The 18,072-nt window shown below is 39.5% G+C and overlaps 1 protein-coding gene across 1 annotated transcript in view; it reads left to right on the top strand.

Moving 5' to 3' along the window:
• The window catches only part of kif26ba (kinesin family member 26Ba), a 90,878-nt gene that overhangs the window by 43,010 nt on the left and 29,796 nt on the right, over positions 1-18,072 (top strand). Inside the window, exon 5 of the mRNA XM_080034121.1 lies at positions 2,391-2,604. Coding sequence (XP_079890247.1) covers positions 2,391-2,604 — 214 coding nt within the window. The remainder of the gene's footprint in view (positions 1-2,390; positions 2,605-18,072) is intronic.

Here is an 18,072-nt window from a genome sequence, read left to right as displayed (position 1 = left end):
TATATGATAGGATAGATTAAAGCAGAACAGAGCAGGAATCCCTGCCAGAGCAGTTTTAGAGGTCTTTTATTTTATCATATCGTTAATATCGCTGCTGTGTGTTACTCAGATTGTCAGGAAGTCTGCTTGTTCGAATTGCAGGTTCATAAATATCAAAGAAGGAATAACATAGACACAAAAAATATATTTTACAAATGACAATAAATCACTTTTAATACTGCATTACTGCCTGCAGGTTTACTGTTTCTGCTATCCCCCAGTTCCCTCCCACTTAAACTCTTTTCATCTTTCTGTTCAGCCACCGTTTATACAGTTGATTTTAGCAAGAAAAACAATGTAGGCTATTATACACTAAACACCTTAGTTGAGTATCAATAGATGAATAACTACCTCAATTGTGCTCAATTTAAAAGTCATGTGATGATTATGTTGGTAAATGGTGATGTTATTAAGAACATAATAAGCTATTACACTTGCATGGAGCTGGGCGTGTTTACATGACAATCATGCTTGGTAGTAGTGGACTTATGGCGATACCAAAAAAACAGCCGCTAGCAGGGACCAGGTACCATGAAATTGCGGTGGAAACGCCAAAAATGTGAGTTGAGTCGAGTCGAGCTGATACCATGCAGTGGAAAAGTGGCATAAGTCCTGCATTCAAAATCCTACTCAAGTAAAAGTAAACAAGTTTTATCAAAACAAGACAAACTTGCCCTGCGTTCTGAATCACATACTTTTTTCTATTCTACATACTACATCTGACGATAAAAATAATCTAGTTAGGATGCCGTAGGCATACAATTGGGACATACTTTTACTTATTTATTTCATCATAAAATTGCGCCTTGATCTTGCCTCTTGCTTTTATAACCGTCGCATCCCCGTTTGTTTTCATATGGAGGCTCCGCCGATGTGATGACACTTCAGGTGCGCACTAGATTGTGGGTCAGAATCGCCCAAATTGGATGCTGATTTCAACACTAAAATTCTTGGCCGGATGTAGTGGACATCCAGGTATTTCTAACCATACTAAATCTGGCCACAAGCATCGGGACATACTAAATAATTTCTCTACCATACTAAATAGTAGATAGTATAGGTATTGGAACGCAGGACTATATAGGTGGACCCTGTATGGCCGGAACTGTTACACACAGTCAGTGGCATACTGAGGTAGCAGCTTACATGACTTTGTTAAGCTATGTTCGAGTCCAACAGTTCAATAAATACTTTAGCAACATTACCCAATGCTAGTCTAAGTTGTTTGATTTGAAAGAAACATATTCACTCATCTTTATTAAATTGATTCATTAACTCCCATAGCTCTTTCAATCATTTTTATCTGCAGGATATTTCTCGTTTCTATTTGACTCACTCGTTGTCAGAGTGGTTGTTATTTGAGGATCTCCCTCTTGTGCCTCTTGTAGCATCTGTTTTCTCTCATACTCTTGACCTTTCACATTCATAAATGAAATATAATGAGTTATAAATCCTAACTCCAGTATAGTCACAGCCCTCTGAGCTGTGTGCCCTGCTGGTTCCTTTAACAAGCTGCAGAAAAACCTATTTCCTGAGGCCGATTAGCCGGTCTCTGTTCAATTTACACACAAGCCACCACTGTGGCCAACGAGCAAGTGGGCATAGACAAAATGCTTCAATGCTGCACAAGCTTTAGCAAGAAATAACCACCCAATAACCGAAGGGTCCCTACATCAAATTGAAGGGTCTCGAGAAGAATGATTAGAATGGCAAAAAGAACAGAGTGCTAATACACAAATGCTTGAAAATTCTTTAGAATTAATTTTTTTTTTTTGCATTCTTATAATATATTGGACTCTCACCTCTCTCTTGTAGAACTGAAATGTGACAAAGGTCTCTCACTAGCCACGGCTGTTTTGTAACATGTCAGCCTTAAACTTTTGGAACCCCCCCCCCCAAAAAAGGTTCACCAAATCTTAAATCAACTAATCTGAAAAGTGGAATCATGAGTGCAGAATAGTTGGGGTTGATATAAATATAATATTTGGTGGCTCTTTATGAGCAGAATTCCACAGCTAATGGAGCTCCAAGAAAGCAAATGAATCAGTCTGCATCCAGATGTTGCTTGCTTGGGTGTGTTTGTGTGAGTGTGTTTGTTTGTGTGTGTGTGTGTGTGTATTTGTGTTGACGGGTGTTTAATGAAATTCTATTCTGCAATTAGCATATTTGCCATGGTTGGCAAACTCTGAGTGTGTAATTTTAGACCCATATGTGCCAGCATCCTTCCTCATCTCTTAACACTTAAATGATAAAGTTGACTGAATACTTTTAACATATTCATTCGATTGATGGACCGGCTCCTCTCCTTGTGTCCCCACCCTTTCTTTTTGCTCTCTGCTCTCCTCTCTCAGAGCTGCCCAAAAGTTGAACTTGTCATCGAAGAAGAAGAAGCAGAAGACCGCCGCAGTGACAGCCCCCCCAGTGACATCATCACCATCCCCGTCATGTGACCCCCCTCTGTTCCCCACCAACTATAGCGCAGCACTGTTGATGGCCCCACCCCCGGCTCCACCCTGCCTTCTCCGCGCAGCCAACAAAATCAAAGATACCCCAGGGCTTGGAAAGGTAAGTCACATAAGTCCACAAATACTTTATACAAATACGTATATTGAAGAATGTGTCACTATTTCAGAAAGTTAAAAGGTACAGTGTGTAGGAATAGTTGGCATTTTTCAGAACAGACTTGGAATTCGAATCTAACATTCATTAGTATGTTTTAATTAGTGCATAATTGCTTGAAAATAAAAGTTGTTGTTTCTTTTAATTACCTTAGAATGAGCCTTTTATATTTACATAGAAGCAGGGCAAAGTCCATGAAGGCAGCCATGTTGCACTGCCATGTTATCTACAGTAGCACAGAATGAACTAACTTAACGGCTTTACACGTTTGTATATATAGTCGGTTTCCTCCTTGGGAAATGGACCTGTTGGAAGACAAAGAATAAGTACTATAGAATAGAATATATAAATAATGAAATCTTCTCCTCATCACTTAATATTGTGTAAAGACTTGAGGCAGTGGTGGATGATGCCATTTTTTTTGTAATTTGCTTTTTTCTCGAAGGCCACTGTAGCTTCTGTAATTATTAGAAAGGGAGGGTTTACCAAGGGAGGTTTGCAATCTGGAATCTCATATTTCGATATTACACATTGTACCTTTAAAACAGTTTAAAGTTTTAGTTTGTGCATTGGTGATAAGTGCAATGAGGTTTTTATTCTATCATGCATACTTATGATAGAACATGCATGCGTGTGTGCGTGTGTCTGTGTGAACTCCTGCTGTACTATACCGGAATGTAGCCTAATGGTTGCCACGGTAACACATCTCAGGCTGACAAAAGTCATCTGTCATCTGGTGAAACGTGTGTGTGTGTGTGTGTGTATGTGTGTTTGTGTGTGTTGTGGATGCTGGGCAAGGGGGGTTTCATGCTCCTCAAGTGTATGCAATATTGATCGTCCATGTAATGAGTTTTTAGTGCCCCCTCCTCCACAATTTGAGTGAGAGGCTCGCTCAAACTGTGTGCGTGTGTTTTAATGTGTGTGTCGGTGTCTGTGTGTGTAGGTGTCTGTGTGTGTAGGCCAATGTGTCCTCACTGATAGAAAACAAATGCCTATGAGAACAAAATCAAACAGACTTCCAACACCGGTGTCCATTACTGTACCATAGACAAGGAAAGGGAGCCCACACATGTCTTGTTGGGTTTTTGTGTACGTGTGCATGAAGGCATGAGTTGTCTTAATGCATGTGTGTAACAATATTAGGTTTTTGTCACCATTTCTTCTCTCTTGCCTTTATTGGATAGTCGAAAGCGAAGAGGCAGACGCAAACAAAAGGGGAGAGAGGGGCAACAAAGGCTGGAATCGACCAATGAAGTTGCAATTTTGTCCGTCACTGTCATTTTAAGTTTTGTGAAAATGTGTGTGTGTGTGTTGTGTGACATTTAAATTACCAGATGAGAGGACAAACCTACCCACTCCTGTCAATTCAATTGGGTTTGTGAGGGAAATGAAATGTATTAAAGTGACCTAATATAGGCCTACTGAAATGAATCCAGAAAGACACAAACATTTAGTCATATAATTAATAAATGTTTGAAGTTATTGTTCTTCCACACACTCACACTAATATGATTTAGGTCTGACTCGTGATATTTGCTACGTGCTTCCTTTATTTTCTTTCTGCTATCAAACAAAGCACTTTTCAGTTAACAAATGTTAAAAATAAGTGACAGTTAAATCAGTTAGACATATGTATTCCTGCTTTTTTGAAAAATAAATATCTTGTAAGTGAAAAAAAATTATCTTTCACATGACCAGATTTTATATTCCATCTCTAGAAATATTAGTTTCCTTTTTTATTTGTCTTTTTGTGCAACTGATTATTTTATTTGTTATTTTACTTTGTCCCTCCATTGAGCCTCTATCTACATTTCTCTCCATATGGAGGTGACAGATGTCCCCTTAGTTGTCAGGGAGACAGATTCACACTCACATACTGTATTAACAATACAGCTAGCCTGGCTCTGGAACATAGTACACAATTAAAACACAACTCGTTGAGTACAGATTTAACAAATGAGATATAGAGTCAGGTGTTTCTTTTGATTCCTTGCTTTATGCTACGAAAAGCAAACTATATCCTGGCTTTAACTTATCAAATATCCTTTAACTAGTCATTCTGAAAGTCTTGCCCATAAGTGGTCATAGCTGTGGAATTGGACAGCAATGGGGAATAAAAGGAGAGGACATGGGAGAAGATATACTGGCATTAGAACAACAAGCCTGCCTCCTGTGAAATCGATTTACGCTTGCCAAAACCCTAATCAACCACACACATTTTCACACCCTACACACACACTCTCTCATACGCGCACAAAATCATATGCTAAGAAAATGGCTGTGGTGACATTTCTCCAGAGAAAAGTCACCTGCTGTGGGGGTCAGCCCCCTACTGAAATGGCATTTGCACACATTCAGACTCACACACACACACACACACACACACACGTACCTGGGCTTGCATGCTCACAAATTCACGGGATTATAGTGCACAATGTAACATGTCAAGGAGGCGGGGAGGCCCCGGGTGGCAGTGTGTACGATTCTTTCCATCCTACAGAATACATGGGCTTGTCTGCGAGTGTGATGGGGGGTTGGTGTTCTCCCCGATGTTAATATGGCAGGAAACAGATTGAGACATATCAACTCAAGCCGAGGGAAATCAACCCACACAGGTCAGATGTACTGCTGTGTGAGTGTGTTTGTGTGTGTGCGTCGTGTGTGCATGCGTGTGTGTGTGTGTGTTACAGAGAGAGAGACACATTTGAGCCTTGTTCCATCAAGGGATGTCAAATTAAATAGAATCCCTCACTGGATCTGTCTGACTGGCGTCTGTATATCTCACACTCCCCTCTGTCATTTCTTTACACAGTGCTTCTCTACATGTTGCTGGTAAACTCCATCTCACTTTAATCAAATCAGCCTGCTGGGATCCTTTCATTCAGTTTCAGTTTATTTCGATCACACAGATTCACAACATTACATACATAAGTAAAAAAAATAAAAAACACAAAAAAAAACACAAAGTTGTCATCTTAATTTATACATTGATTTCTTATAAATAGTATTGATCGAAAAGGTGTAGGCTGAAGCCTTAGCTTATTACCATATTCAGAGAGTGGGTGATGTGTTTCAGTCAAGGAAATTAAGCCGTGTATGTGTTATCACTAAGATAACCAACTGCAGAGTTACACAGACATAAAGTATATGGACGGCAGAAGAAGGCTCATTTCCTTGGATCTTCAACTCTAATTACCGGTTATATCTTACATCTTATATTCTGATTGGTTTTAAATTACTGGTTTTATCAGCTTGTCCAATTGATACAGCGTGTAACTTGTCAAATGCTTTGGTTTATCACTAAATAACGGCAAATTAAGAAGATGGTTATTGCATTTATTAGCAACAGTATAGCTTGATGGCTTCGTGACTGGCAATGTCGGTATGTGGGACTAAAATATCTCAACAGCCGTTGGATGGACTGCAGTAAGATGGAGACATTTGTTTTTATACAGGTTTAACTGTAATACCTCTTTTACCACTCAAGCAGTACTAGGCATTGGGTTTATTATTCTTTCGGACAATTCCACACAATACACAATTTTCTCTTGCAAATATTCATACATCATACTTTGTGTTGTCCGAAGGGAGACGGAAGAAGCCAAAGGCTTATCGCATTGGGTTTATGACCAACTACCTGCAAATATTAGCATACAAATATGTTTAACTAAGAAATTAACATGTCATTGTAATCATATTGTGAGAAAGTTGACATGCTGACCTTTGCATTTACTGTTGTTCAAAGCTACAGCCTCACAGAAGCAGCATCGCTGTGGACTCTTATTGTTCCAGGCTGGATCACAAATACATGAGCCACGTCATATGGCCCAAAGCTAAGCCTACATCTTCTACTCAAAGCTGTCTGATGCGTCCGATTTAATATACTGTATCTGAAGAGGGATGATAAATGTTATTAAAGCTGTTATGAAAGCTAATATGAGGAGATTTTTTTCTCTTTGCTCCTCTTCCCTCTAAAACCCATCTTCACCTCATCTCTCTTATCTGGTATATGGATGAGTCTTGCCTTACCGTTCCTTTATCCCTACCCTCTCTGCTCTTCTCCATTTCGGAATGACAATGAAGGACTGTGGGAGGTTTTTTTCTTCTTCATCTCTTTCATCTCCGCAGCCAACATTTTGCACACACACTAATGCACGCTCGCAGATTGCGACTTGACCTTGGGGGAAAATGATTCTATGACAGCTAATCAATTTTTAATAGCAGCTCCGAAATCCCTCTCAGGCCACAAGCTGTGTGCCTCCGTGTCACGAGTGAGCAAATGCAAGTTCATTTTCCACGGTGTGTTTGTGTGTCTCTTCATGCCTCTCTGGGTGTCTGTGTGTCTCGTATCTAGATGAGCGAGTGTGTCCGTCATGGGAATCAATCCAGTAGCCGCTTTGTTCCACCTTGTCTTTAAAATATTAATGCCGTCAGTATTGGAAGGGCTGGAGGATCTGTGTTCGCGTGGGTCTAATGCTTGCAGTGTGTATGTGAGTCTGTTAATGTAGTCAGATATGGTTCACAGTTGCTCAGTTTGTAAGGACTAAATTGATAAATGTAAATAAATTGTTGTGATTTTGGACTGTAAAAATTAAACTGAGGACTCAAATTTGGTGATAGAGGATATGTAAGCAACATTGCTTTCTTCAATCAAAAACATTTTGAGTCTTATAAGATCAATTTATACAGGAAGAAATGTGTCTGCCACTCACCATAATAAACGTTTTCAATTTGATCAGTTTTTGTATGAAAGAACGATATTAATACACTTGCGGTGCAACCACACCACCCAGTGCAACAGTGTTTTATTTACTGTATTTAAAAAAAGTAGTGTGTTCATGGTTAACCAGTAAAAATATATCACCCTGAATAATAATGCATTGGTATTTAAACATGTCTGGTATAATAGGGTTATTTTAGGTATTATAGTGGCTCAATCCTTGTCAAATAACACTGTCAATTTAAACCTCAGAGTTAAGCAATATTTGCAGCTTTCAATGGAGAACAGCCAAGGTGCATATTTACGATACTACTGAGCTGAGCTGGAATGAATAAATAAGTTCAAATTAGAATTGATCCTGAACTTTCTACTGCCATACATTTGTATCCATATCTCTGCACATGTTTTATTCACCATTTGGGAACCAATTAGAGATCAGTCGCAGTCTCTTATTGATTTTTCAGCCAATAGTAATGAAGCACTACTGTGAAGGGCTATTGAACAGTCTTCTCTGCAGCTAATATAAGGGTTGTTTGTGGTTAAATTCCTTTACTTAAATTGTCTCAAAGACTTCATTGTAGCCGAGTGTGATTTATAAGGTAGAGGAACAGGAAACTATATATCCGATAGTGTGTATAAGTGGTCAATTAATTTTTCAGAAAAAATCTCCTAGCCTCAACATCTGTCATAGCATGTACTGTACACATTTAGCATGGAAATGAACCCCAACGCGGTTGGCGTAATGTGAAAATATTTTATACACAGAGAGGTATTATAGTTTAAAACAGGGGTGTCCAAACTTTTTTCACTGAGGGCCACATACAGAAAAATCTACGAAGGGCCGGGCCACTTTGCAAAAATAACATTTATCAGGACATGTAGCTGCTCTGATGTTTAGTTTCATAGTGTCTTCGTAAATTGTAATCCTTCTTCACGGCAACACTTTCCTTGCACATTAAACAGACACATTTCCCCTCTTGTTTATATGCCAATGATACACCCAGTGTTTTCTGCCTTTGCGTCCAATGTCCAGCAGGGTGAAAATAGTATCCAGCCGAGGTCCCGACCCTCCTAGGGGGGTCCGGGGGTATGTCCCCCCGGGAGATTTTTTAAGTTTTTAAAGTGAAATGCATGAATCTGGTGCACTTTGAGAGGGAAATTAAGAGGCTAAATCTGAAGAATTTTGTATGAAAAAAAAAAATGGAGACACTGTGTCAGATGAATTAGAAGCTATTGGAGAAGGACACATAGATTTTCCATAATAATATTAATTTAAAATAAAATATTATTCAGGGTCCTCTGGGATGGGCTTGTTGCTCTTTTTCTTTTATGGGACATATTTCTCAGTAATATAATGAGTGCATTTAAATTATTTAAAAATGAAAAGCGCCATATTACATTATATTTTTTAAATGTGCCACGGGCCAATCAATCAGTGTTTGACACCCCTGCACTAGTGGGTTAACTAAGAAATTTTTTATTTATTTATTTTTTTCAAAGGGCCATATTACATTATATTTTTAAAATCGGCCGCGGGCCAATAAAAAGCGGGCCGCGGGCCGCAGTTGGCCCGCGGGCCGTAGTTTGGACACCCCTGGTTTAAAACAAATGCAGCCTTCACTTTTGGATGTTGAACATGTATCAACTGTTCTAAAAAGCAATAAGAAGTCAAATATTCAAAATTTTTGGGCTTTGTTTCAGCAGCTCACTTGCAAACGTGTACACTGCAGCAGGAAGGGTGGGGGAAAAAAGGAAGGTATAGAATGGATAATAGGAAGAGGCTGGGATTTGACTTGACATTTGTTCTGAGCAAGGGAGAGAAAGTGAGACAGGGAGACAAGGACTAAGAGAGAATAGAGGGAACAGAGGGAAAAGAGTGGGTGGACACTGACAATGCTATCTAGCAATACGATGTTTCTCAAACATATAGAGAAACTGAAGAAGAAGGTGGAGGTGGAGAGATAAATTGGAAGGAAAAAAAGAGTCAAGGAAGCGAGCGATGAAGGGATCAAGGTGTGAAACGAATGTGAGAGTGTTGTGTTAGTATCCAGATAATCATTTCTGACTGATATCTTTCTCTCTATTTTCTTTCACTGTTTTTTTTCCATTAACTGTGTTTTTGCTCCTGTCTGTGTGTGCCTGCTTGGCCTGGTGGCTGTTGCATTTTGCCAGATGTATTGATTCACCAGTGGAACTATAGGCCTTGGGTCCTATTATAATATTGTTGGTGTGGGTTTGACCACACATACGGACACACAATTATGCGGCTGAGCTGAACTCAGGTTCAGTAGTTTATAGTGTCACAATCAAAAGGTGATGTTTTTTCTTTATGTGAAGGGAGGCCAAATGTATTGTTATTCTCATAGCCGGAACAAAGCGTTGATAGTTTAATTGCCACGTTTATGACTTGTCATTTCACATATACCCTCAATATTTTGAGAAACGGACATGGAAACACACTGTGGTCCCATTTAGACCTCCAAAAGTGTGCATTCACACACACACACACACACACACACACACACACACACACACACACACACACACACACACAGTATCCTTACCCTCTTCAGTCTTCACACTCTCAGACATGACGAGGAAATGGGCTCTTGGGGGCGGGGGGACTTAATGGGTTACGCCTTGTAAAATGTGCAAAGGTAAAATCCTTCCCCCAGGCTCTTACTGATGTGATGGGCTTCTTTATTGGGTCGTGAGCCTGTGAGTATGTGTGTTTTTGTTTGTGTAGTTCTAAGAAACACTTGACCCATTAGTATTTCAGGGTTCCCAGGTTACAGGTTACATTTTTATTGTATTCAGGTGGCATCTTAGTTTATCTCACATCTTCATCTGCAGACATATTTTTAAGTTGACACTCGCGTGCAATTGAGAAAGACGGAGAAAGACTTTTACACACTCACACAATTTATTGAACCAACTCTCTTTAGTGGCCTCTGGTCATTTGATGATGCAACCAAGGGAAAGCCTGTTAATGTGTGAATGTGTTTGTGTGTGTCAAGGAGAAATGTGCTTAGAAACAGCAACATAGTAAGAGCTCTTGTATGATTTACCTTTTTATATGGCAGTATGTTAACGGCGGCAGGGTTTTATGCTTTTATTTTATATCAAACACACCACTACCTAAACTACTATAGTACAACATGACCTTGTTCTGGTTGCCTTTGGCTCTTTGCTCCAAGGCCTTTACATAATTAATAGCAATTAATTTCTACTGCTTAAGGACGCAGATTTGTTTTTAAATCTCATTTGTTGTCAATTGCTTTATATATGCTTGTTATTTATATTATCTAGAAGTAAAGTAATGCAGTGGAGGGGGGAAGGGGGGAGGGGGGGTTATCAATTAATGATCCAATTTATTTAAGACACAAAGGCAAGCTCAGACATGAATGTTGTATCCTATAATTCCAGCATTTGACCGAAACTATTTTTATATATGATAAAGGGTAAACAAACATTTTCATTCACACCCTTTTTCACAACTAATGGGTCTGTAGGTAAATAAATATAGTCTAACCCATTTATTCTGTGGCTGCTTTGTGTATTTATAAATTTTTTGTCACTATATGGTGTAAAATAAGGATATGTAATAACGACATAGTATACATGAGATTATCATGTGAATGTAATCAATGGGGGGACATGAGCATGAGTATACTGTCTCTAAATCCTATCCTAGTTTAAATTGTATTCTGGATATGATGTTTACATGGAACACGAGAAAACTGCTTTTTCCTTATTGTGTTTACATGATCATAACAGTATCCAGCAGAGGGGTATACTACGAAGCGAGATTAAGGGCTGAGCAAGGTCTGTTGAGTCTATAGCCAGAGTTTTCAGTATCACGAAAGGTGGCTCTCGTTTTACCTGGCTAGATCACCGTGGTAACAGAGGCTGCATGGCCAATAGTATCCAGCTGCAGCCCCGGAGACAAGCACCCTGGCGTGACAACGACACCCAGGCGTGACGGAAGTAACTGTGGTGTGACGGACGTTACCTGTAGATTTTATTTTTGCAACGTCATAAACTTCTAAGTTGTAAACAACGTCAAACAATAACAAGACAGCAGACCGATACTAAGTTTGTGTTATTTATATTGTTTTGGCGATTAGGTTCAGGCATCACAGTTGGGTGGTTAGGGTTAGGGCAAGGGGACAGGGAGAGGTTAGATAGAACATTGACGGAACACGGCGGCGGCCATCTTGAGTACGTCACGTCAAACAATAAAAAAGACCGCAGACCGATAGGCTACTATAAATTTCGGTTATTTAGGCCTATATTGTTTTGAGGATTAGGTTCAGGCATCATAGCTGGGTGGTTAGGGTTAGGGCAAATGAGTGACATAGCAGACATGTCATGGAAGCTAAATAGTCAAAAATCACGTCCGTCACACCACAGTTACTTCCGTCACGCCTGGGTGTTGTTGTCACGCCAGGGTAACTTGTCTCCGGGGCTGCAGCTGGACCCTACTCTGCATGGCTAACCTGCTCAGAGCAGTTTTTGTTTCAGAGTTTCAGCTTAAATTCGGCTTTTAGAGCGCTGCCCTTTAAGGAAACTACACATTTTGAAATCCCGCGGACCTGACTATATTGTCTGAGCGATAGCCTATATTCTCACTGAGGAAACTCGTTAAATAAGTAAACTTATTGATCAGTAAGTTAATGAACGAAACGAAGCCGTGACATAAGGCTTACAGCAGAGTGAACTGTAACATCGCGCTGGGGCTTTTTGCCACATGCATACAGGTAGGCTATTGATGCAGAAAATGTTGAATAGCCTAGACCTACTGTATGCAGCGCTACTCTATGCTCTCACCTCAAATGGTTTTACCTGGCGATCTAAACACACTGGCTCTTAATAAAGCGTTCTATAAAATCACAGTTTGCAACATTATTTCACTGTGGGCTTCTTTCTTTTCATCAGAAGCGATTACAGTTGGGACGTGACAGGTGACAGCTGTCACAGTTCGGACATCGCTGCAGACTTGCAGGTTAAGCTTCTCACAGTAGATTCATATTTGTCCGAAAAATCCAGACTACAGGTTTTTTAATGTAGGCCTATTGGTATTTGTAAGATTCAAATAAAAGGCTAATAGTCTAAATCAAAATTGTATTCATTATGATGTGGCCCAAAACTAAAGTGATTTTCCATAGGCTATTCATTTGGGGACAGTGTCAGACTTAAATTACATTCTTAAGTGTGGGACTTTAGGCGTAGTGCTATAAATATAGCAAAGTATATAATAATATATATTAGGCTAAATGGTATAGTGTTTAAATCCGAGTTCAACGTTTCATTGTTTTATAATGTCACGTTACTATGGGGTCATTATTGTATCAAAACGTTTGCAAATGCGTATTTGTGTATTTGCGATTTGTATTTGCGATTTGTATTTGCGATTTGTGTATCTGCAAATGGTTTTGTGCGTGTGCGCACAGATTTGTGTGTCTGCAAATGGTTTTGTGCGTGTGTGCACAGATTTGTGTGTCTGCAAATGGTTTTGTGCATGCACACAAAGATTTGTGTGTGTACACGGTTCTGTGTGTAGACACATCTGTAAATTATATTAATTGTGGTTCTAAAAGCTCAAATAGACTAAGTCTTTTTACAAATCTCTTTTTACAAAGCCATGGAAGAACTGTAGCAAAAGTCACGTGGTGTAGCAAAAGTCACGTGTGAAAAGACAGACACGTTGATTGGTCAATGTGTTACAGTGGCAGGACTCTTATTTTGAAAATCCCTAAACCGGATGTAAACAGAGCTTTGGCTATGAACCTATGTGGGCTATGCATGGAGGTGTCGTGGAGACAGAAGGCGAAGAGTGCTAACGGACACTGCAGTTGACAAAGCACTTCAACTTCAAGTAGTTTAAAAGTAAGTATTGATTAACAATTTTCCTTTTTTTTCTTTTCAAGAATTATTCGTTCCTATGTAAATCTCAGTGATATCGGATACGTTTGCAAAAAGGAATCCCCTCGTGAATGCGTGCCGTGGAAGGACCATTAGCTTGATGTGAAACATCGTCACAATAATTATTTTAATAACGCGAGTGAGAGTTTCAACACCGGCAATCGCTTCATCTTCGTCAGTTTTGTTCATCCAGTTGTAAGCCTTGGGTAGCTTCTCTTTTAAATATGTGAACAACAAGACCGCACAACGAGCTCCGACACCAACACACACACACACACACACACACACACACACACACACACACACACACACACACACACACTCACACACAATTACTTTTATTGTTCGCAACCGCAAGTCTAAAAATACTAAGGTCTTAGGCAAGGCACCTACACTGTGTGAGCGCGCAGGCAAGCACACAGCATAGCCTACCGACACACAATCATCACCAGACTTAAACTGCACAAAAATAAATATGCTCACACAGCGACACTGTGTGAGCATATTTATTTTTGTGCAGTTTAAGTCTTGCCTAAGACCTTAGTATTTTTAGACTTGCGGTTGCGAACAATAAAAGTGTGTGTGTGTGTGTGTGTGTGTGTGTGTGTGTGTGTGTGTGTGTGTGTGTTGGTGTCGGAGCTTGTTGTGCGGTCTTGTTGTTCACATATTTAAAAGAGAAGCTACCCAAGGCTTACAACTGGATGGACAAAACTGACGAAGATGAAGCGATTGCCGGTGTTGAAACTCTCACTCGCGTTATTAAAATAATTATTGTGACGATGTTTTACATCAAGCTAATGGTCCTTCCACGGCACGCATTCACAAGGGGATTCCTTTTTGCAAACGTATCCGATATCACTGAGATTTACATAGGAACGAATGATTCTTGAAAAGAAAAAAAAGGAAAATTGTTAATCAATACTTACTTTTAAACTACTTGAAGTTGAAGTGCTTTGTCAACTGCAATGTCCGTTAGCACTCTTCGCCTTCTGTCTCCACGACACCTCCATGCATAGCCCACATAGGTTCATAGCCAAAGCTCTGTTTACTAGTGATGGGTCGAAATGTGCCGAGGCTTCGGAGCGTGTGTCGAGTAATCCCGGAAGTTTTTGGTGAAGCGCGTATCGATGCTTGTATCGTTTAGGGCGAATCACGTGACTGATGACGTTCGAAGCCTCGTTTGTTCAAGAAGTGCTTCGGGTATTGTGGATCCACTCGCACTTTGTGGGTTAGTGTTGGCGATTTATTGGTTTGGGAGTGATGTAGACGTGGATGTTGTATCAACTTGCTGTGACTTTATTGTGCACCCCTGCCTCTGCTGTACAATGTGAAAGCGTGTTCTTCAAAGCAGGAGAAGTTGTTTCCAAAAGGGGAAATTGTCTGAACCCCAGCACAGTGGAACAAATTTTGTTTCTCAATAAAAATGAATCAAATCCTTAAGTTGCACAAGCACATTCACTGCCCCTTACCTTTTTATAACACTGCGACAGTTTGAAAATAAGTATTCCTGTCATTATGAGTAATTCAAAGTTTGACGAAAAATATTTATTGATAGATTTATTTATATGTTTTATCATGTTTCATACCCATAATAATACACCAAACAAAATATAAGTTGTATTTAATTTATACGAATTAATACATGAACAATAGGCTACATGAAATGCATTTATTAAGATGTATTGATTTATTAACTTGTCAGTCACTCATTCCCATGGCTGCACTGTTGCAGGACAGTATTGAGTGTATTACAAATTGATAGAATTATCTGGCTATTTAACACTGTTTGACCAGCAGGGGGGGGTTGTATTGTGTTCAAATCGGTTCAAATGAAGCCTCGAGAAATGAACCTTTTTGTGAACCATTTGGCGTTAAGGCTTCAAGGCTTCAAAAAGCTTCATCTGGCCATCACTACTGTTTACATCCGGTTTAGGGATTTTCAAAATAAGAGTCCTGCCACTGTAACACATTGACCAATCAACGTGTCTGTCTTTTCACACGTGACTTTTGCTACACCACGTGACTTTTGCTACAGTTCTTCCATGGCTTTGTAAAAAGAGATTTGTAAAAAGACTTAGTCTATTTGAGCTTTTAGAACCACAATTAATATAATTTACAGATGTGTCTACACACAGAACCGTGTACACACACAAATCTTTGTGTGCATGCACAAAACCATTTGCAGACACACAAATCTGTGCACACACGCACAAAACCATTTGCAGACACACAAATCTGTGCGCACACGCACAAAACCATTTGCAGATACACAAATCGCAAATACAAATCGCAAATACAAATCGCAAATACACAAATACGCATTTGCAAACGTTTTGATACAATAATGACCCCATACATTACGCACTGCGAGAACGATCGGCAAGATAGCCTAAATAAATCATTTCCATGCTGGCAGCATTCCACTCTCCTTAGCCTATTTGCAGTAAGAGTTTTTTTTTGGCTCTCTGATTTGTGCTGTAATAATTCAGACTGACAAACTCTTCCTCTTAAATGAAGTATCGACACACTTTTGTTTTACTCAGCTGCTCACAATCAGTCCGTTTGTGTAAAGTTAGCGGCACAAGATCAGTCCATTTTGTGCGGATGCAGAGTCAAATGACGGGTCAAACGCCCCCTTTCATGGGGACGCGCACAGAGCCTGAAGCCGAAACCCTCGTTCAACATAGAGGTTGATAACTTCCTTCGTGATACCGGTTAGCTCTGAGCGAGGGTGTGTGTAACTCCTTTCGATACACGGCAACACAGGAACGGTTCCTTTTTGCCAAACGGGCGTTTATTGATGCCTTTCTTCTTGCTGTACACACCATCCACGCCGTGAGAACTTAAACACAGTACAATACAGTACGTCAGATAATAGTTCGCATCAATAAACACTAATAAAGAAATGAAATCACAAAAATACAATACCTCGTTGGCTGCTTGTAACGAAAAGAGGTTCTAACAGAGATTTGTTTGAATTTACTTATAATACAATGCATATAACTTGGAAATCGTTCGATGAGCTAAAGACAACGTGTTTACTGCTCCAACTTCCTTGTATGTTCTCTCATCTCATCAGTCCGTAGGGGGCGTAACGTTACAACAATTGTTCCGCCTTGCAACAAAATTGACAGAATACACATTCTCACCAGGGGGTTTAATCACACATTTGTAATAATATTGTATAACCTTGCTCATCATGAACTTATTTATTGATATTTATTTACCCTATTTAAAGTACCCTTTCAGCAACAGCTACAGTGTGTGTTATGTTGAACCAGATCAAAAAAAGAGAGCCGGGCTCTGTTGAGTTTGTTTCGTAGTATAATACCCCTCTGGTGTCTGCTAGATTGCAGATTTGTCTTGTTTGACCATTTCTGCTACTATGTATGTCCTGTATAAAGACATTGTTCACAAACCAGGACCGGGTGTTTACAGGACACCCTGGGTTCTCTCAGAGTTTTCCAGTAGCATATACAGGTTTCTGCAACATAACTATAATAATCGAAAACCCCAATCGTAATCAGGATATTTGTAATGTCTAATATTGAGAGATATCCATCCGTCCTTTGATTCTGTAAAAAAACACTATTTATCTTTTTGATGTTCTAGAGGTCTAGAGCCTAACCCACCATGCATTTGGGAGAGGATTAGTGTGTTGTCACAAATCGTTGCAGCATCAGTGACTTGGTCTGGTGTCTCTGACACTGGTCTAGTTTCCTAGAGGCCAAAACTAATGAGACAGTTTCTCTCAACCCATAACATCAAAAATGTAATGATGAGAAATAGCACATATTCTGCCTGTCAGCCTGTGTATTGTATACCGTTGGCTGCTTTGCTGTTTATAGGACATTCTGCTCTTTGAGTCGGTCATGCTTTAAACTGTCTCATAGATATTTTGAGCCGTCAGCATTTCAAGCTCTAGCCACACTAGCCAGTTTTTACTGTGAGCGTCAATTGATTCAGATTTTACAGTCCGTTCATCATTCATTTTTAAGAGCAAACTAGAAGCTTGTATTGGTCCATCCTTGTGACATTTTTACATTGTAGATGCACAAGTGCCTTCAAGGCTCTGCATCTGTCTTTCAGATTTACACAATAGTGTGAGATTCAACTTCAGAAATAATAAAATTAGGAAATATGACAGAAGTTGTGCTATAAAAGTGTTCATATGTTGTTAATGTGAAATGAAATAACAGGCACAAACTTTCCTGCATGATGTCCTTTACCTTTACAGCGAGGTGTGGACAGTTCTCAATTTAATTTTCATCTCTGTGACCCTATTAAGAAAAATGCAGATAGTATTTTATAATATTTGATATGCAGGAATTCACATTAAGATAATAACTACGTATCTGTTCAGCAAATTGGCCATAATTCGGCCGTATACTAGTTTTGAACTTTACAGGACCTAGTGTTTTTTAATTTCTCCAGACAACAACACACATTAGAAGTTTCACGAGCAAAAGTGATGCATTACAAGAAGACTAGTTTCTCAGCTCAGCTCCGTCAACAGTGCCTTTTAACATTCCCAAATTCTAGATGTTGTAGACAAGCCAAACAGCTTGAAGGGATTTATAATAATCTTCTTCTGCCCAGGACCCTTTTCCTGAAGAGAAGAAATGTGGTAAATATTTTTGATAATCTGATAGCAAATAGCAGAAGGGAGGTTGAGGGGCAAACATGGAGAGAGGAAGACAGACGGACTGAATCACATAGTTATGTCGGCAGTGGGAGATCAAAACTACAAGACACACAAAGTCATTCAG

This window comes from Ammodytes marinus (genome assembly GCF_949987685.1).
Source record: "Ammodytes marinus genome assembly, chromosome: 1".
NCBI lineage: Eukaryota > Metazoa > Chordata > Actinopteri > Uranoscopiformes > Ammodytidae > Ammodytes > Ammodytes marinus.
The sequence above is the reverse complement of the archived record's forward strand: the minus strand, read 5'-3'. Positions and strand labels throughout refer to the sequence as shown.